The sequence below is a fragment of the Dasypus novemcinctus genome, chromosome 6 (assembly GCF_030445035.2).
Source record: "Dasypus novemcinctus isolate mDasNov1 chromosome 6, mDasNov1.1.hap2, whole genome shotgun sequence".
In the NCBI taxonomy this organism is placed as follows: domain Eukaryota; kingdom Metazoa; phylum Chordata; class Mammalia; order Cingulata; family Dasypodidae; genus Dasypus; species Dasypus novemcinctus.
The window spans coordinates 107092411-107112542 of NC_080678.1; the positions used below are offsets into that span (position 1 = coordinate 107092411).

Below are 20132 nucleotides of genomic sequence, written 5' to 3' on the forward strand. Positions count from 1 at the left end.
ACCAACAATTATTTGAGTGACACTCTGCCAGGCACTGTCAGGGAGACCAACCTAGATCCTCATGACGTGGAATTAGGAAGCTCTGATGCTTATGAATGTGGGAAAGCACTGACGAAAACAGTAAATATTAAAAAGGGTATTAAACTGCACACACATGTATATATGTAGTTATGTATGTATGTACAAGTGTGTTTAATACATTACAATAACTATGCAAAAAAAAAAAAAAAAAAAAACCTATGGAAAGAAGACACCGCAGTAAGATATACCAAAATATCACAGATTTAAAAACAAAAAGACACGATGGCCAGAATTTTCCAAAACTGACCAAAGTGTCAAGCTACGGTACTCAAGAAAGTGTTAAGAACTCCCCAAGCAGGATAATCGTAAAGAAAACTGAAGACAAATCTTAAAAGCAATGGGGGGTTGGGGAGCAAAATATTACCTTCAACAATAAGGGTATGAAAAATGACTTCTCTCCAGAAACCAGAAACAGCAGGCTCTTCAAAACCATATTCAGGTCCCAATCCCCAGAACTTGTTACTATTACCTTACATGGCAAAAGAGGTGATGCAGTTAAGGATAGCAAGAGGAGGAGCTTACCTGGGTGAGCCCTAAATGCAATCACGGGTGTCCTTGTAAGCGGCAGATACACATGGCAGAGAAGATGGAGCAGAGGGAGAAAGATGCGGGTGCTGTGGTCACAGGCCACGGAAGGCCAGCTGCCACCAGACCTGGAAGAGGCAAGGAAGGACCCGCCCCAGAGCCTCAGAGGGAGCCTGACTCTCCTAACACCGGATTTCAGTCCAGAGATGCTGCGTAGGACTTCTGGCCTCTGGGCTCTGAGAAAAGTGCGTATTGTTTTCAGCCACGTGGTTTGTGGTAATTTTGTTATGATGGCCCAAGGGAAATGAATGTATTATAAAAGCCAGGAGACAGTCAATAACACCTTTAAACTGATTAAACAAAACACCTGTCCATCTAAAACTCTATACTATCCCCAGTGAAAATCATCTTCAGAAATGATGGCAAAACAGACATTTTCAGACAAACTGAGAGACTTCATCAACAACAAACCTCTTCTACAAGACATACTGAAGGGAGGTGTTCAGCAGAAAGAAACAAAATCAGAAGTAAACACATAACTGCAAGAGGGAATGAAGGGGGAAACAGACTTGGCCCAGTGGTTAGGGCGTCCGTCTACCACATGGGAGGTCTGTGGTTCAAACCCCAGGCCTCCTTGACCTGTGTGGAGCTGGCCCATGCACAGCGCTGATGCGCGCAAGGAGTGCCATGCCATGCAGAGGTGTCCCCCACGTAGGGGAGCCCCACACGCAAGGAGTGCACCCGTAAGGAGAGCCACCCAGCATGAAAGAAAGCGCAGCCTGCCCAGGAATGGCGCCGCACACACTTCCCATTCTGCTAAGGACAACAGAAGCGGACAAAGAAACAAGACGCAGCAAAAAGACACAGGGAACAGACAACCGGGGGAGGGGAGGAATTAAATAAATAAATAAATCTTTTTAAAAAAAGAAAGAATGAAGGGTAATGGAAAGAGTAAGTATAAGTGAACAGTTGGCCGGCAAATCAATAATACTCTCTTGTGTTTAAAGTATACATAGAATTATAATGCGAATACAAAAGGTGGGAAGGAGGTAAATGAAATTACAGTATTCTGATGATCTAGAATCTTTCCTTATAACTAATATCAGTAGTAAGTCAGCGATGCATGTTGTGTAGTCTACTGTAACCCCACAAAGGAATAAAATGAAAATGAATAACTTTAAAAACTAAGAGATGAGGAAAGGGGTGGGATGAAATAGCAAACATACTTGATTAATACAAAAAAAAAAAAAAACCCAAGAAGGGAAAAGAGGCAAGAAAAATAGAAAACAAATAGACAATAAATGTAAATCCAAATGTATCAGTAATTACATTTCATGCAATGGATGAAATACTCTTATTGAGTGACCAGAACAATTACATGTATGTTCAGGCTGTGAAAACTCTCTATGTTGTTCATGTCTCAGTAAATGTTGTGCCCTTTTCTGTACATATATTTCAGTAGAATTTTTTAAAAAGACATATGGTCACAGTGGATTAAAAAAAAATCCATATGCTACTTGTAAGAGATATTTAAATATGAAAAGATAGGAAGAATTCAAAGTAAAAGGATGGGAAAAGATGACCCAGAAGAAAACTCGTAGAACTGAATCAGACAAAATAGATTTCAATGCAAGAAACATGACAGACCTAAAGACATTTCACAATGATAAAAGGGTCAATTTACCAGAAAGATATGTATTAATTTAAAATGTACTTAATGACAATTTCAAAAATTGTCATGCAAACTTGAAGGACTAAAAGGAAGATTTGACAAATGGCTGTTTTTCAAAGATATATACATATCTAGGACATACCCCAAATGCACTGGAGACGGTCCCTGCGAGAGGGAAGAAGGGGACAGGGGAGAGCAGGCAGCGAGGAATGAAGGAAAACCCAAAGAGGGAGAAGCGTAGCCCTAGCCCTAACTGAGGCGCTGGCAAACTTTTCCTGTGAAGGGCACGGGAGTATGCATTTCAGACCAACGGCAAAGCTGAGCGAGACTGGGGTAACAGTCCCCTTCAATTTTATATTTAAACATAAAAACCACCCTTAGCTCGCAGGCGCAGAAAAACAGGCAGGCAGACCAGGCCCCCGGGCTCTAGTCTTAACGGAGAGTAATGGGGAGCCCGGGACCCAGGGTGTAGGTAACTCCACTCTCTGAGCCCCAGGCCTCCATTTTAAACACAGAGGAGAAGGGACAGGAAAGGGAGGGAAGAAGGAAGCCACCCCCCCTTCTGTTCCCAGAGGCCCCTGCCCGCCCTTCCCCTGCATGCTGTGCCTGCCCTGCGCCATGCCTGCCATGCCCCGTGCCCGTCCTACCCCTGCCCGCCCTGCACCGTGCCCGCCCTGCCTGGCTGGCACACATCCTAGGGCTACAGGCCAAAATCAGAGCAGCCTTGGGAAGGGCCTGCTTTACAGGACAAATGCACCCTCCCCTCGAGGCCGTCTGCCAGGGTCCACCTGACCTTCCCTGATACTTGACACCAAGGACCTGCGGAGATGGGTGGCCCTGGGTCACCACCAAGCAGCCTGAAACGCAGCCATTCTGGAAGCAACGTCCCTGAGCAGAGACTGCTTTCGGCCTCCCCACTGCCCATCTTTGTCTCTCCCTTACTAACAGGGTTTCCTGTAACGTTGAGGCCACAATGCACCCAGCCAAATCCCTCTTTTCCCATGTCCCTGGCAGATGAGAGTGGTCAGTGAGATACAAGTGGAAGCCACAGCATGGGGCTGTGATTTAAAGAGAGTTGTCAGGCAGAGGTCCAGCCTCCTTCCTGCCACCTGAAACAAAGACATGATGGCTAGAGCTGCAAAGACACACATGGTGACCACAGGGAAGCCCCAAGACCGGAGCCACATACTATGGGTGACAAGCAAAATGATCATAGACTCTGAAAACTGCAGTGCCACCCAACCAACCCAGATGCCTGCCACCAGCCTTCTTGCATTTGAAAGAAAAATAGACCCTGTCTTGCTTAAGCCACTGTCTTGAGGCTTAAGTGATAAACATCAACTCAAATCCTGAGAGTCCACTGGAAAACCAAGTTTAGCCACTTGCCTTCAAAGAGTGGAATGGAGTCATTGGAAAAGGCGTCCAAGGCCAGGAGATCCCTCCCTTCTTTGGACCCACTGCGCTTGTGCTTATGTTTCCTTCGAAAGAAGGACCTGCGTGCGGCGGCCAACAGCGTCTTTGCAGCGTTGTTATCATCTTTGACTTCGGACATGCTGAGCCTCCTGGAGAATTCTTGGTCCATCCTGTGGCCGCAGAGAATGGCAGTGCTGGGCAAGGCTGCTGGGACCATCTCCCTGCCCACACTGCTCGGTGAGGAAGGCGAGAGCTGATACAGGACCAGGGCCTGTTCCAGGGCTCCCCTTTGCAGGTTTCATAGCTACTTCACCCAGCCCACCACCGAGGACCCCTTCACCCACCTTTGCAGGGGGTTGCACAAACACCAGTGCTAGGGGCCAGCTCTTAGGAATTTCTACCACTTTCTACTCGGATCAGTGTCAAAGGAACTGCCATGAAAGCCCTCGCTTAATAGCATTTTCTTGAGCCTGTTTTCCCTTTTTTTTTTTTTTTCAGGAGGTACCAGGGATTGAACCTGGGACCTTGTACATGGGAAGCAGGTGCTCAAACCTCTATCCTACAGCTGCTCCCCAGCTTAACAGCATTTAAAGTTATGCTTCCTGAGTCACCACTGTCTCTCTGCACAATTCTGATTTATGCCAGGGGCAGTTCCTTAGATAACTGATCTTGGCCAACCAGAGGTGGGAACGAGCAGCTTAGCCCTCCCCGCAGCCCAGCCCCTGCCCTTCATCCCTGGGACAGCTCCGTGGCTGGCGGCCCACTCTGCCCCCGCCCAAACCCCCGGCCCGGGGCTGGAGAGGACATACACATATTTGCTGGGAATCTGCCCGTGCTGGATCTTCTGGGCGTTCTCGTCCAGCTGCCAGGCCATCCAGTAGCCAAACGTGCCCTGGGGCAAGGTGTCATCAATATAGAGGATGTCATCCTTCTTAAAGCTCAGCTCATGCTCCACCTCTGCCAGCCGGTCGTACAGGGCCCTGGGTGGGTTGAGGATGCGATCAGGGGGAGCTGCACCCTGAAGGAGCCGCTCCCCAAGACTGCTCTCCTGCACTGTGCTTCCCCCAGACTAAAAAGTCATTCCAGAAACTGGAGCTGGGTCTTCCCACTCTGCAGCGGCTCCCCGAAGGCGGGCGCCCATGCTCTGCACAGGAGGATGAAGGTGGTGCCTTCCCCTAGGACTAGGGCAGCACCGTCTCCTTCAGACTGAGAACTTCTGGCCAAGACCTGAGGCCCTGCCCTCCCCTTCCAAATGGGTCTTCTTGCATGCCTTCCCTCCTGAAGGCAAGGGCCATGGTTCCTACAGACTGGAGACCCCGCAAGATGGAAATAGGCCATGGAGACAGGGAAATGCACCACATGGTACTTCAGGATCAGTGGTTCTTAATTTTGGGGGGGTCTCAGATCTGAGGGATCATGAAGAAAGCTAAAAGTCCCTCCCAGGAAATGCTTAATCCTGTGCCTGCACCCACACCATGTCACAAGGCACCCCAACGTCCACATGCACACTGCTGGGCAAGACGGGAAGGGGAGGAGGGCAGACCAGAGGGAAAGGGGGATCTGTGGCCTCCAAATCCCCCCAGGCCCTAAGCCCCAAATAAGGAAGCCCACCTGCTCCTCAAAGCCCGCAAGGGTGTTTCGAAGTCACGAGCACCATGCTGTGACTTGCAGATCAGGGGGTCAGGTAACAGCTACCACGGCCCTACCCTTAGGAGGCAGGAAGCACAGGGGCACTGATGAGGAATGGAGCACCACAGGAGGCCGCTCCCCTGGCCCCGACCCCCCAGGCCCGGCACCTGATGTAGAAGCTGTCGCCAGGCAGGCCCTTGATCCTGGTGAACTCCTCGGGCCAGTACTGCACCTTCAGGTGGACGCTGTCCTTGGGCTTCAGCATCTTCACGTAGACCTCCTCCACCATCTTGCTCCGGATGTCCAGGGAGCCGTACTGCCCGGGGACAAGGGGGGTTGGGGTCAGAAGGGCAGAAACCAGGGGGCGGCCTGGATAGCCAGGAGAGGCCAGTGTGGCGAAGAGGCAGAGAACCGACATCCCCCTACCTGGGAGCCCCCCTGCCTCCCCTCTGGAGGAAGGGCTGAATCCTTGGGGTCTCCCCCAGTGCCCAGGAAAAGCCACGTTCGAGTCCTCGTGCAAGTATGAGATATTCGAAATACAGCATTCCCTCTCGTTGCACTTGAACCTTTAAATATCTATGCACCAACTCTTCATCAAAAGGGGACCCTGTGCAGGGGAGGTACAACTCTCCCTGTCAAATCTGAGGCTGCTGCGCACAAGAGCAGAGCATCTTCTCCTGGACCCCCACAGCCAGGCTGGGGGGCTCTGCCCACAGCTTCTCAGAGGCCTGCCCGGCTTCCCAGGGGTCTACCCAGAGGGTCCATGCAGCACCCTGGGTTTATGAGGGTTTAAAATAAAATCACCCAGGGGTCACCCGGCATCAAGTCTGCGCTGTCTGTCCCCGGGGCCATCTGAGACAGACCCCCAGGGTGCAGCTAAGGACTCACCTCAAGGAGGGGGTCCCCTGGCACGAGGCCGTCGGGACCCCTGGCAGGGCTGTCGTCCTCCACCTCGGCCACGAACACCCCATGCAGGTTCCCGCCACATAAGTGCACCCCGAGCTCCAGCTGAGACTTTTTGATGAAGATGACTCGCGGCTCTGGGGTCTTCTTGTTGGCATCTCCCACCATCCTTTCGGGAAGAAAGACGAAGTTGCTCGATCACGCACAGACAGGGAGGCGGGCACGGGCAAGTCAGAACTGCGGCTGATCCGGACCCGGGCTCTACTTGCCTCACGGTCTCCCGCCTCCCCCTGCCACCCTCCTGCAGCCTTTCAACTGCGCCACTGAGCCTGTGCCCAGGACCACGCCCTCTAAACCAGGAGCTCCCTGGGGGTGAAACTGCTCTGACGGCCCCAACCCAGAGCCTGATAAACAAGTGAGGGATAAAAGGAAAAGAGAGAGGAGAGGTGGGGCAGAGAGGGAGTCAATGGGAAAATGAGAAAAAAGAAGGAGGGGGGAGGAAAAGAGCGGCTATGGCATGCACCTCCCCGCCCTACCAACACCAAAGACCCGGTGTGCGGCTGGGGTGGCTGGGGTGGCTGGCAGCCGGTGGGGACGCAGCAGCTGGGGGGTGGGGAGGGCTGGCAGCAGCCCCCATGCCCATGCGCTCAGAGGAAGAGCTGGGGCTCACAAGGACCCCCCGCCTGGCTGCCCGCACAAAGGGAGGGCTCCCAGCCCGTGCCGGCTGGCTGACCTGGAGCTGGGCGTGCTCTGCTTGCACGGGGGCGTGCCAGGGCCCTCGTTCTGCTCCATCAGGGGATCGATGGCAGAGGCGTGCTCCGGGGTGGTGGCACCACTTCCCTGGAGTGTGGAGTGGGTGCTCGCAGGGTCCAGGTGGGAACTGGAGTGGGGAGGGGCAGGGAGAATGAGGGGCAGCCGCCCAGAGCCACACCCCTCCAATGACAACGCGGGTCCTAAGGGGGGATTGGGTCCACGTGGGTCCTACCCCGAAGCCCAAGGAGATGCAGGTGCCTCGGAGCTTGGACGCGCGTGGCCGGTCACCTGCAGGAGGCGCCGGTCCACCTCTCCCCTACCCAGGGCCCACTATGTCCTCAACCCCGAGGTCCTCTCAGACCACCTCTGGCCTGATGCCTGCGGCACCCCGGTGACACGTGAATTCTCTGTCCCTTTTCCTTGGCTCATGTCTCGACCCCCCACTAAGCTGCAACATGCTAGGCTACTGAGAACCCTGTCTCCCCCTTCTCTCACCTGCCCCACGGCCCACAGCCCGGGCTAAGACACAGGCAGGGGTGCAGGGTCTGCTCAGGACAGAGTGTGCCTGAGAATCCCGCCCTGGGCTTCAGCCTCTGGCTACCCAATGCGACCCTGGCCCACAGTTAACTCGCCCAGTTTCAGGAGGAGACATGTCCCTTTAAATGTCTCTCTCATCCAAAATCTAGGCTGGTCAACTCTCCTCCTCCCAGGAGCCGGAGGCCCAGGAGATGCAGCTGGTAGCCCTGCTCTCCAGCAGCTCGCCCGTCCCGCCCACTCCCCAGCCCACAGTCCAGGGCCTCCGGCCTCACCTGGAGCGTGAGTGGCTGCCCAGCTGGTGCATGTGTGGGTTGTACTGGGCCAGGATGGTGACAGTGTCACACTGCTGCCCGATGATGAGCCGGGCCTGCTGCTCCGTGGCACTCCGCAGGTTTATGCCATTGAACTGGGGAGACACCCACAAAGGGCTGGGGACAGGATGTGGGGGGTGGGCTAGGCAACAGGGGCATGGGGGGTGGGCTGGGGGATGGGCACATGGATGTGGGGGGAGAGCTGGGGGATAGGCACTTGGGGTGCAGGCTGGGGGATGGGGATGGGGATGTGGATGTGGGGTGCAGGCTGGAGGATGGGGACGGGGATGTGGGGGGTGGGCTGGCAGATGGGGAGGAGAGGAGGCCGAGGAGGAGAGGAGGGAGAGGAGGAGAATGCTGCCACGAACATGCTACGGAGGGCAGCCCTCTCTCACCTCAAGTAACTGATCTCCGTACTCCAGGCCGGCCTGGTGGGCGATGCTTCCCCTGGTCACCTTGGAGACATAGATCCCGCCCTTCTCACCACTCATGATGGAGATCCCCAGAGGCTCCAGGCCCTTGTGCACCTTGACGTGGCATGGCTCCTCCACGTAAGACCTTGGAAGAGAGCCAGCAGTTTGGGGGACTCAGATCCAAAGAGTTCTGGGGAAGGGTCTGTGCTCAGGCATGCAACTGGGCTATGCAGAAGAAGCCAGGGAGCACAGGTGCTCCTGGGGTGACACAGGCAGGTGGAGGAGTGGCTACCCCAACTCTCTCATGACAAATGATGCATGTTCCTGCAACCTCATGTAATATGAACATGGCAGCAATGGACACCAAAGCACCCCATCCCAGAGACACGAGAACGGTCCGTGTGAACTATAAACACTGATATGTGCAGGGGAAGACCCTGAGATTCTCCACGTGAGCCGAGCTGCCTCACACAGTATGCGATTTACAAACTCCAGCAGGGTCCCAAGAACCCCTTCCTGGGAAAAGAGATGGCTTCTGGGGTGACAGTCCCTTGAGGAAAGACAGTATAAAATATCAGTTTTTATATTTATTGGCTACCCAGGGTGATGCAAATTGATCATGGCCCCCTTTGGACGGCTTGGGTTTGCAGCGGCAGTCAGCATGGAAGCCATGGAAAGACCATGCCCTTGCTGCACCCCCGGGGAGCCGCCCCCCGTGCCCGTGGGCGTGAGAAGGACCTGGGCCCGGCAGGCACAGGCAGTCTCAGAAGAGGTCTGTGGTGGTACGGATCGCAGGAGAGCTGAGATTACACCTCTGCCAGCACGGCCCTTCCCCTGGCGCCCTGCAGCGCTTCCCTCGGCCTCCCCAGCTCAGACCAGGCCTGGTCCGTGGCCAGGTCATCTCCATGACTCAACCTGCATCCAAACACAGACGGTTTAGAGGTGCAAGACCTCAGAGAGCAGCCGCCCCCACGAGGAGGTGCTCCAGCCGGGGACGCCACAGTCCTCCCTTAACACGCCGCCCTCTGTGCCACTTCTAACCAGTACCCTTTCCTCAAAAGAGAAAAGGACAACTGTAAAATAACAGCCATTCAACAGAAGCCATGGAGCCATCACAACTGACGTATCGATCACAACAACTCCTCTGGAAAGACGAACAGGACACACTGGGAAACGAGAAGGCAGGTCCATACAGCACAATTCCACTTCCACAAATGTGCACGTGCAAACTTACATGTATGCACACGCATGACGACATCTCCAGAAGGCCACCGACATGTTAACAAAGTGGACCTCTAAGTGAGGGCATGTGTGGTGATTTTTGCTGGTTAATCTTCTGATTTTAATTTTTTAACATAAGCACAATTTATTTTTCTCAGGATAATGAGGTTGCATTTTTGTGAGCAGTTAAAACACTATTTCCTTGAAATCTTGTTCATTTTTTTAAGGTTCCTTTTAAATAGGTTTATACAGTATACTTCATGTGACGAGGAGCTTAGAGTAAGTAAAAGATGTGACTATGTATAACAAATAAATAATGAAACAGGAATAAAATACACAGACACACATCACAAACAGGTAGCAGTTATCAAATCTCTGGTTGATGAGATTAGTTTTTTCCTTCTCTCAGGAAAAAAAGGATTATTTTAAATAAGTGTTCTCTACTCTGATGACTTGTGTTTTTGTCCAATTTTCTATGAGTAGTTATATGATAGTATGCTTCAAAATCAGGGGTAAAAAGGATTTTTTTAGGAGTTACCAGAGACTGAACCCAGGACCTCATATGTGGGAAGCGGGTGAGCTACATCCGCTCCCCAGGATTATTTTTCACACCTGTTGTCTGTTCTGGTTGCTCGTGTTTTCACATTTCTCTGATGAGGCCGTAAGCTCACAACACTTGTGTCCTTCCCAGTGGAGTCCCCAGCTCTCTGCACGGCACAGGGAGTGAAGGGATTACTGGACTGCGACATGACGAAACCCCCTCTACTTCTAAGGACACACTGACTTCAGGGGAAGGTCTTGGTCTCGCAATGACCAGAGCCGGGGTCGAGAACCTCCAGCCCCGGCCCCATGCCTGCAGGCCGTGTCCCTGTGTGCACACATGGGAAATCCCCGTGGGTGAGGACCGGCCCTCCCCGTGGACTCAAACTGCCCCTCACAGTGTCCCCTAACGGGCCAGGCGCTGGTGAACGAGGACACACCCCTCTCCCAGGCTCTTGGGCTGTTTGACGAGGTCACGCTTTCGAGTCAAATATGAGATTTTCTTAACGGAGCCCCCCTCCCCGACCCTGCCGGCAAAGGTCACTTGAGGCTCACGGCTACAGAGGGTCTTCAGCTTTTTGGTCTCGCCTGGACAAGGGCAGCTGTGTTCTTTTTTACGTGATTAAATAAAGGCAAGTTCAAGTTTAATGAGATGGCCTAAAGACCCACACTCTGGACAGGACCTTCTAAATGTAAACACGATCCACCAAATGCCATTTGCAGGAACGACAGAGAGGGACGAGGTGTGTGTGGACAGCGTGTCTGGAGGGGAGTACAGACTCATAGACGGGGCGGCCTCGGACAGACATGAGGCCTACAGTGAACCTAAGAGTGAAGCAGGGACTGGCCTGCACTTAAAATGAAACCACGGCTGGCTTAGCTGTACATTTAGGCTTTATATTCTTTCTTTGCCCCTTTATGTATATTTCACAATAAAAGGTAGAAATAATAATAACCGAGAGCTATAGCTGTTCTGGGACCAAAGAACAAGGCAAAGAGTGAATCCCAATGCCCACTGCTAAGACATGACACAGACAAAACACTACAACTTCCCAGCCTCAGTTTTCTCATTTGCAAAATGGGGCTAATGACAATCATAACAACGTCACTCACACTGGGGTTAGTTTGAGGCTCTCACGACTTAATGCACTCACGGTGTTTACACAGAGCGACAGCCGCGGCCGTGGAGCCACCGTCGGGCTCGCGTCCAGCACCCTCCCCGCAGGCCCACCGTGCCCCGCGGCACTCCGTGGAAGGAGCCCACCCTGTTCCTTGCCTTGTCACCTACACGTGCCCACCCCTGGGGGCACAGCAGGCTGGGCTACGGCTCCCACATCCCAAGGCCCCGTGGGTGGCACTAGGGATGCACCAGAGCAAGACGCGACCCAGCACCAGTGGAACCAAAACCCAGGTGGCCCAGTCCTGGGATCAAATAACAACGGACCCCACAACCCCTGCTGTGCGTGCCCATGAGCCCCCGTTGAGGGATGCGCCGCCCACCAGTGTGGCCGTGACACAGAGCCCAGGTGGTCCTCACTGGTCCTTCCTGCGCTCCCCGAGGGATGTGGGGTTGACTGCGATCCTTGGCAGTATGGAAGCCGAGGCGTGGGACTGGCTGCAAGAGGACAGGGTGTCGACATTCAGGGGCGACCGAGGCGGCGTGCTGCACTCAGAATGCGACAGCGAACCTGCAAGAGAGCGCGGGAGCTTGTGGGCCACCATCATCTCTGGGGGCCCCGGCTGCCACGGCCAGGAGGAGGACGTGTCCCCGCCGCTGCGTGCCACGGGGCCTGACCGCGCCACGGGGCCTGGGTCCATCCCAAGTCGCCAAGCCCAGGGCTGACTCGGCAAACGCTGATCAACGGAAGCAGGTGCAAGTTATCAGCTGTACCCAGACACTCAACAGTGAGGAGAAAGGGAAAGAGCAGGGCTGGCATGGAGGGGGCTGCGAGAGGCGCCTACCTCGATCAGAGCCCATGACAGACCGGGGGTATCGGGGCATCGATGGGATTTTAATGCGTTCCGCCTTGTACTGCAAGTTACTCGAAGACCCTAGAGTTCCAAGGGGACGAAACTTTAGTCCTACGATTAAACACCAGCCCTCACCACCAATTTGGAAGACCAGAGAGATGTACAATCACAACAAAAACTCTGAGCTGAGCCTTGCCATTCACCCCCTAGAGGTCTAAATGAGAGGAGATGGAGAAAGATAGGCGCTGAGCCCCTGTCCTTGAACGAGCCACACAGGCGACAGCCACTCCAGACGGGACCGCACAGGCAGGGACAGTGACCCAAGCCATGCAGCGGCTGCTCCGTCTTCTCTCCCCAACACCGTGAACCACCCCCTCAGGGTGTCTAGGGGGGACCTGCGAGACCCTACGTGGGGCTACGGTCCCCACAAGTGGACAGCAGAATGCCTCCCCCAGGTCGCGTTCAAGCTTGGGTGCCCAGAGCGAGGCTCCCTAGCCACGGGATTCCTCTGGAGCTACTGCAGCAGGAAGGCAGCAGGGTCACTGAAGGAAGGGAAGAGACATGGGGAGCGGCTCTGAGCGGGGCGGGGTGGGACCAGCCCGCAAGGCGGTCACCCCTGCGTGGAAATGAGCCGGCCTCCATGGGGGGTGGGCAGAGGCAGCAGGGAGCAGGCCACCGGGAGGCTCTGCCGACCGGGAAGGGGGAGGTAAGTGAGGGCGGGGGCCAGGCGACAGCAGCCTGCGCGGTTACCGAGGCGGGCGCTGGAGGGCAGCGAGTTGGAGCTGTGGGAGGCCCTCATCTCAGGGTCGTCGCTGCAGACCCGGGGGCTCAGGTCCAGGCTCAGACGTCCTTGGTGCTGGACACTGGAGAGAACAAGAGGGGCGAGGGGGCTCAGGGAGGAAGGCCCGAGCGGGGCACCCGGGGAAGACGTGCGTGCGACGGGCGTCACCGACACCCCCTGGTCAGGCAGAGGGCGGCCCGCAGCCCTGGGACTCTGCTGCTCACGGGCAAACCGCTCCCGGGCAGAGGGCCCCTCGAGCAGCACAGAGGGCCACACAGCCGGAGCCGCCAGCCAAGTGCACTTCAGCCAGGGCCCCCGTGAAAAAGGGACTTCCGTATGGGAAAAGAGGGGCTCCCGAAGCCGGCGGGCTCAGGCGGCTGGAACCACTCCTCCGAGGATGTGGGCCAGGAGAGGCTGGCCCGGAGAGGGGGCTCTGTGCCTTGTTCAGAGGGCATGGCAGGTCACAGAAGGGGGGCTGGCCTGAGAGCAACCCAGGGACGGCTTCTTCCAGCTGTGCAGAGAGGACGCCTCTTGCTTATGCCCTCCCTCCCACAGACCCCACCAGACTTGGGACAAAATCCAAACCTTTGCTTTCAAGCCCCTACAACCTGTGACCCCCTCCTGAGCCACTGTCCCCCACCACACTCCAAGCACTCTGCCCCCCAAGCCAGTGCACTGCCTGCTACCTCCCACCCTCGGCCCAGGCACCTACCACTCTGCTCCCCCGGGGCGCTCCCCAGTCTTGGGACAGCCAGACTCCCCTCCTGCCTCACAGTCACTGCAGCACCCCCCCCATCAGGCGGCCCGCCCTGCCTTCGAGTCACAGTCCAGCCTGTTGCCATGTTTTCCCGTCTCCAGAGCCACCACCTGCCTGCCTCCCCACACGTGAACACAGAGCACTGCCGGGCCAGCAAGCTCATCCTTCAGTGCCCCGCTGCATCCCCTTGAAACTAGAACAGTCTGTGGCATCTAGGAGGTGCTCAGTAAATACTTGTCAAATAACTAGATGAATGAGCCCAAGAGTGGCCTCCACCCAGCCCCCTCCTATGCAGCCATCTCCTCCTCCACGACAGGGTCAGTGCTGGCACTTAGGGCACAAACACGCTGTGGACACAAAGCCAGACCTGTAGGGAGGTCTGAGCCTCTGTGGGGTTCAAGAGCTTTACAGACCCCATGCTGGTGGAGGGAGGGGCCACCTTTAAAGCTCACCTTCCAGGGGACCCCAGGCTGCTCTAAGCCCCTTCCTGGCCAAACTGCCCATGAGCTCTGGGTGCCTGGCAGCCCGGGTAGGCTTGGAAAGCAGGGGAGCCAGGGAGGCGTGGGGGGGCTCGCATACCTGGGGTGCAAACCCTGGGGGCCCAGCTCTCTGGGGACGGGGAGCTGCAGGGGCCGAGCCTGTGGCTGTGCACGGTGTAGATGGGGTTCCTCAGGATGGAGCTCACGGTGGTGCTCGGTGTCACGCTCCGGGGGATGGTGCCTGGAAAGGGTCTGGGTGAGAACCACTGCCCCAGAGCCCCCCGGTGGCCCCACGCCCAGCCCCTGGCCCTGAGCACCACCAAGAAGCTGCAGAGTAATTTGGGGAAAGGACTCACAAGTCCAAAAGGGTGCCAGCTGCCAATCCGCTACCCAGCAAAGAGCTACCTGCCTTTCTCCACCAGTAAAATGGACAAACCCACTTTAATGCTTCCACTTCCCGGCTCGCACAGGGGATAAAGTGCTTTGAGAAACAACTGTCACCGATGCCAGACAAAACATCACAGGTAGGGACCACCTCCAGTTCTTTGGGCCGTAAGCCAACGCCCCCCACCCTCCCAAGTCTGGGCAGACCCATGCGACCACACCGACCTCTGCCCCCACCCGCCTCATCAGCTCACCCACAGACGCCCTGCTGGGGTAGAGCAGGGGGTTGCCGTGCTGACCGCAATGGCCTGGAGAGTAAGGGGACCACTCTGGGAGCTCTGGGGAGAGGTCACCACCTGCCGTGACACACTTCTGATCCTGAGGAAACAAAGGCAAGAGGCGACTGCTGGAAGCAGGCAGCGACATGGGCGTGCCTGAAAGCTGACGTCTGCCCGGGAGCTCCTCCTGACACCAAGGCGCTGCTCGTTCACGTTGTGCAGACATTAGCGGAAAGGCAAGAGCTTCCCTTAAAACCAATTCAGAAGAAAAGCAGAGACAGTATCCCTGTTCTTTCAAATAAAGAGGGCTTATGTGTAGAAATGGTGAGAACACGGGTGCTTCCGACACAGTCACAACCCGGCTTGCACCGTGTCGTGCTTCCTGTCTGCCGGGAGCAGCACAGCTTCCCTGAATGCTGCCCGCCACCTGTGGCATTCTCTTCCTTCTGGAAATGACTACAGCACACACCAAAACAACCACACTATCCCGGGCTGGCTAACCAGGTATGCCAGCCTGTCTCCCTAAACCTTTCAAGGCAAGTCTGTGCCACCGTGTTTTCTCGCAGATGTTCAAAAGCTATTTGAATAAGCAAATCAAATGCTACTCCTAAGAAAGGGCTCCTCTTTTAGCTCCACATTCCCACCTCCCATTGGGGCTGCTTCCCCCCCCACCTCCTCCACCCCTTTCCCTCCCCTCGGGCGAAGGAGCCAGGGCTAAGCAAGCTTGGGGACCTGGTGCAGGATGCCTTGGTGTGGCTCTCGACTGCTATGACCCCCCATTCCCACCAGGCCCCACTCCCAGGCAGAGCTCTACCTCCAGGAATGGAGCAGGAATGACCACTGGGGCAAGTTTGGGCCAAAAACTGGGAGCAGACTTGGGTCTGCGGCGCTTCTGGCCCAGCTGGTCAGCCTTCTGGGAGGTGAGGTCCTTGTCACAGGACTTCTTGGCCTGGCCGGCAGGTAGGAGGAGTCCCCGTCGCCTTCAGGGTAGTAGCTGGAGGCGATGCGGACCTTCGCCTTGCAAGGGGGCGAAGTGCACGTGGGCTCCGCGGGGTCCGTGCCAGGAGGCAGGGCCGCCGGGGGGCTGGTGGATGGGGAGCTGCCCACCAGAGTGGCCTGTGACTCGGAGCTGGTCTCCAGTCTGTGCTGAAACTTCATGGAGTCGCTCCTCCTGGGAGGTTTCGGGGGTGTCAGGGGCCCCACTCTCTTGGAGGCCTGGGGAGAGTGAGCAGGGACGGGGAGAAGGTAGTCTATCTTGGGGGGTGTCTGGGGGCGTTTGAACGTGTTCAGGTCAAAGATGAACTTTCTTTGCTTTGGCTTCTTGTACACAGAGAGCTTCTCGGTCTCCACCACGGAGCTGAGCACGGCCTTGGGCCACGTCCCGCCACTGTTGGAGCTCTTGGACTCTGCCTTATGCAGGGGAGCCTCGGACACCCTGCAAGGGCCTGCCTCTGTCTCAAAGGGCAGCAGGGGCCGCCGGCTGCACACATCCACCAGCCCATAGCCGCGCTCCCCGGAGAGGTCCGAGCAGAAGGAACTGGGACTATGCTCCACGGCACCTGGGCAGGCCTGCGGGGAGCCCAGGAAGGGCCCCCCAGGGAACGGCTTGTGCAGGAAGGAGCCACTGCCCCCAGGGGGGCCTGGCTGCTTCCTGTCCTCCAGCCTGTCCACAGAAAGATATCTGTCTGCGTGGAGTTGTTGTGCTGCGTCAAGTTCCGTCTGTTGTAAGCCTGGACCTCAGGGCCCTGCACTCGGAAACTCAACATCTTATCTGAGTCCTTGATATTTTCAAAGATGTTCTGGCCACTCCATGAGGAGCTCTGAGGGAACACCTAAAGCAGAGGAGCGAGAGCGAGGGAGATGAGACTGCAGGACCTGAAATGGGCCATCCAAAGACCGAGAGGGGCTGATGCACACACCTGCATACACACTCACACACCCCTGTCTCCCTCTGGCAGGTGCGGCTTGCACCTGCAGTTCTCAGTCCTGGCCCCTTGGAACTCACATGAGCCACATGGTTCCTTTGAATCTGAGCACTTTCTGAATTTACCTGTACAACATCCTACACATTTTTAAAAAAATTATTAAACATAAAAGCAAAATTGCAGAGTTAAAAATACACAGCTCTTATCGAAATGGACAAGTAATTTTGTTCTATTATAAATTTTGCCAACTATGTAGAAAAATTAATAGGAAAGTACAATGAGCACCCATAAACCTACCATCTGGATTCAACATTTTACCAAGTTGTTTTTTCCTGTCTGAAAGGAAGTTGCAGATATGACATTTTACTCCAAACAACTTCAGCAAATACCTCTCAAAATAAGGCTATTCCCTTACACAAGAAAATAATTCACTATTATCATCTGAATAACTAGATATTATTATATGATAACATCATATTAGATGGTATTCAAATATACCCTACTACCCCCAAAATATACTTTTGTATATAAATATACAGTTAGAGCTGCTTTTTGTTTTAAGCCAGGATCCCGTCAGGCCTCACGCATGCCCTACATGTTGTGAAACAAGCTTCCGGCAATGCCGAGAAGTAGAGCTGGGGTCCGCAGAGCTGAGGCTTTGTCTGTGTCCCAGACAATGAGAGCAGAGCCAGGCACAGGGAGGGAGCCTCACCTTTAGGAGAGAGAGGGTCAAGGAGTCCTGGCAGCTCCGCAGCAGAGATTCACATTCATTCAGAGACTTGTTGTCCAGTGCAATGCCATTGATCTAGGACCAAACAGAGAGCCCATCAAGCCCACCCACAGGGCGGCCCCGGGCAGACCCCAGGCAGGGGCATGGCCCGGCTGCCATCCTAGGGGAGCAGGCCTGGTTCTGTAAGGTCACACCTTCTGGAGTGGGCAGATGAGAGAAAGCCGCTCAGTGGTAAGACACAAGGAGCCAGGCAAAGGTTTCTGAGGCCAGTGAAACGCACACCCTTAAAGTCAATCCAGGGAAAAGCGCCTGTCCGTCTGGGGCCAGAGCCCCAAAGATCTTAGGGGGTCATTTCTGTCCTGCCACTTTCTGCTGCGTGATGCTGGAAGCAGCTCAGAGCTTCCAAGTCCCATTCCTTCATATTAAAAAATGGAAAATAAACTCAAACCCCTCCCAGAGGCAGTGAGGAGACTGGAAACACGGTTGCAAAAGACTTTGTAAACAGAAAGGAGCCACGTGAAATGAAGGCTCATCTCTCAACCCTTGTCCCTGAATCTCTGCCAACAGCCCTCCAGGCATGTCCAGACCTATTTTTTTTTTTTGAGGTCCTGGAGCTGGGGATTGAACTCAGGACCTCAGGTGTGGGAAGCCGGTGCCTAACCACCGAACCAGACTGGTTCTCCTGAGTGCTTTGTTTGTTATTTTGCCCAGGGACCGAGCCCAGGACCTCCCTGGGCTTGTATGAGAAGCAGGTGTGCAACTGCCTGAGCCACATCCACTCCCCCGATCTTTTTAAAAGGGCATGTACAATGTGTGAATGGTTAAACAAACCGTGGTACTTTCATGCCATCAATTAACACTCGGCAATAAAAAGGAACAAACAGCCGATACACAGAGTACCCTGGATGGCTCTCAAAGGCATGAGGCTGAGTGGAGGGAGCCAATCTCAGAAGGTCACATACTGCAGTTCAACTGTATAACATTTTCAAAATGGCAAAATCACAGAGCTGGAAACCAGATGAGTGGTTGCCAGGTTTAGGAATGGTGGGAGGGGAGGGCTGGCTGTTACTACAAAGGGTCAACTCGAGGGCGAGCTTTGTGCAGATGGAACAGTTGTGTGTCTTGACTACACTCGTGATTCCATGCAACCACACGTGCTGGAACAGCACAGAACCACACCTACACATCGTACAGCTGTCCACTCCCTGGTCGAGATGTTCTAGTTGTGTAAGATGTAGCCCTGGAGGGAGAATGGGTAAAGGATACATGGGAGCTCTCTAGGTTCTCTTTGCAATTTCCTGTGACTCTATAATTATTTCAAAATCAAGTTAAAAAAAAAAGTATATGCAAGGTGATTATCAAAGTGGAGGATTAATTTGGTTATTGCTCTCCTTGTAACTTTTCCACGACTTAACATTTTTCACAATGGCCGTTTTAATATGCTTTTAAACCCCAGCTCAAAAGAAAATCTGAGAAAAATTGGCAAAGATGTGAAGCAGGGAGCTCTCTCATACACTGCAGGTGGGACTGAAAAGGCCAGGAGTGAGAAGATCCTATCAACTGCTAAATGCATAGGGCTCCTGGCCTAGCAGTAACACCAGGAATTTACCCCAAAGTACACTTTCCAGGACAGCCTGGAGCCCTCTCCAGCAGTACTTGTAAAGACAAAGATGTCTTCAAAGGAATGCAGAGTGCTGCAGGCACTATAGAAAACAGTAAAGAGATTTCTCAAAGAGTTAAACAATGAATTACCATGACTCTACAACTGCTCTCCTAGGTATACACCTAAAAGACCTGACAACAGGGACACAAACAGATACTTAGACACAAGTTCACAGCAGCATTACTCACTGTTAGCCAAAAGGTAGAAGCAACGCAAGTATCCATCAGCAGAGCAATGGGTAAACAAATGTGGTCTAGACATACAATGGAATATCCTTCAGCCATAAAAAGGAATGAAGTTCTGACTCATGCTACAACATGGGTGAACCTTGAAGACATCATGTTGAGTGAAATAAGCCAGACATAAAAGGACAGATATTGTAGGATTCCTCTTATATGAAATATGGACAGATATTGTAGGATTCCTCTTATATGAAATATCTAGAATAAGCAATTTCCGAGGAACAGAAAGTAGATTACAGGTCACCAGGGCTGAGGTGAGGGGGTGGGGAATTGTCTCAAGCGGGCACAGAGTTTCTGTTTGGGGTGAGGGGGGAAAAGTCTTGGTAGTGATGGTGGTGATGTCAGCACAACATTGTGAATATGATTAATGCCACTGACATCTACTTAAAAATATTAAAATGGGAAATCTTATATATGTTACCAACATATATATTTAATTTTTAGGGAAAAAAATGTCCTAACGACCATCAGGAAGGGACTGGTTCCACAGCTCATGCTGCTGCCGTCAAGGAACAGCATGAAGTTAGCAAAACGGGGAGGCAGACCGGGACATGCAAGTGTGCAAGGACCTCCAAGCCACGCCGCTAGAAACTAAAAGCAAGGCTGACACCTGAGCATGCTCTGATCCCATCTGGATGAAAAGGCAGAGTAGGAAATACCCATGTTTTAAATATTTCTGCAAGAAAACCCAATCAACTGTTAACAGTGGCTGCCGTGGGAGGTTGCCGAGGGAGGTTGGTAGATGCAGAGTCTGGAACTGGAGGAAGAGTTACTTTCACTGCCAGCACTATGACTGGAATTTTGTGGGTATATCATGAAAAAGTTTAAGACATTTTCAAGTTCAGAAAGTGAGTTTAAAATATTAAATGTGCATGCCCTATGACTCAGAGTAGAGTCACCAGAGAGAGAATCGTGTACCCAAAG

General features: G+C 53.9%; 1 protein-coding gene across 1 annotated transcript in view; it reads right to left on the reverse strand.

The window, feature by feature from the left end:
• The window catches only part of LOC131278920 (disks large homolog 5-like), a 76957-nt gene that overhangs the window by 8813 nt on the left and 48012 nt on the right, over positions 1-20132 (reverse strand). The window contains 17 exon segments of the mRNA XM_058299557.1: positions 3665-3861; positions 4501-4671; positions 5488-5636; positions 6209-6392; positions 6957-7103; positions 7786-7919; positions 8220-8382; positions 11536-11686; positions 11961-12050; positions 12720-12832; positions 14087-14123; positions 14126-14227; positions 14625-14748; positions 15463-15597; positions 15600-16321; positions 16324-16480; positions 17286-17378. Of these exon segments, the coding sequence (XP_058155540.1) occupies positions 3665-3861; positions 4501-4671; positions 5488-5636; positions 6209-6392; positions 6957-7103; positions 7786-7919; positions 8220-8382; positions 11536-11686; positions 11961-12050; positions 12720-12832; positions 14087-14123; positions 14126-14227; positions 14625-14748; positions 15463-15597; positions 15600-16321; positions 16324-16480; positions 17286-17378 (2869 nt within the window).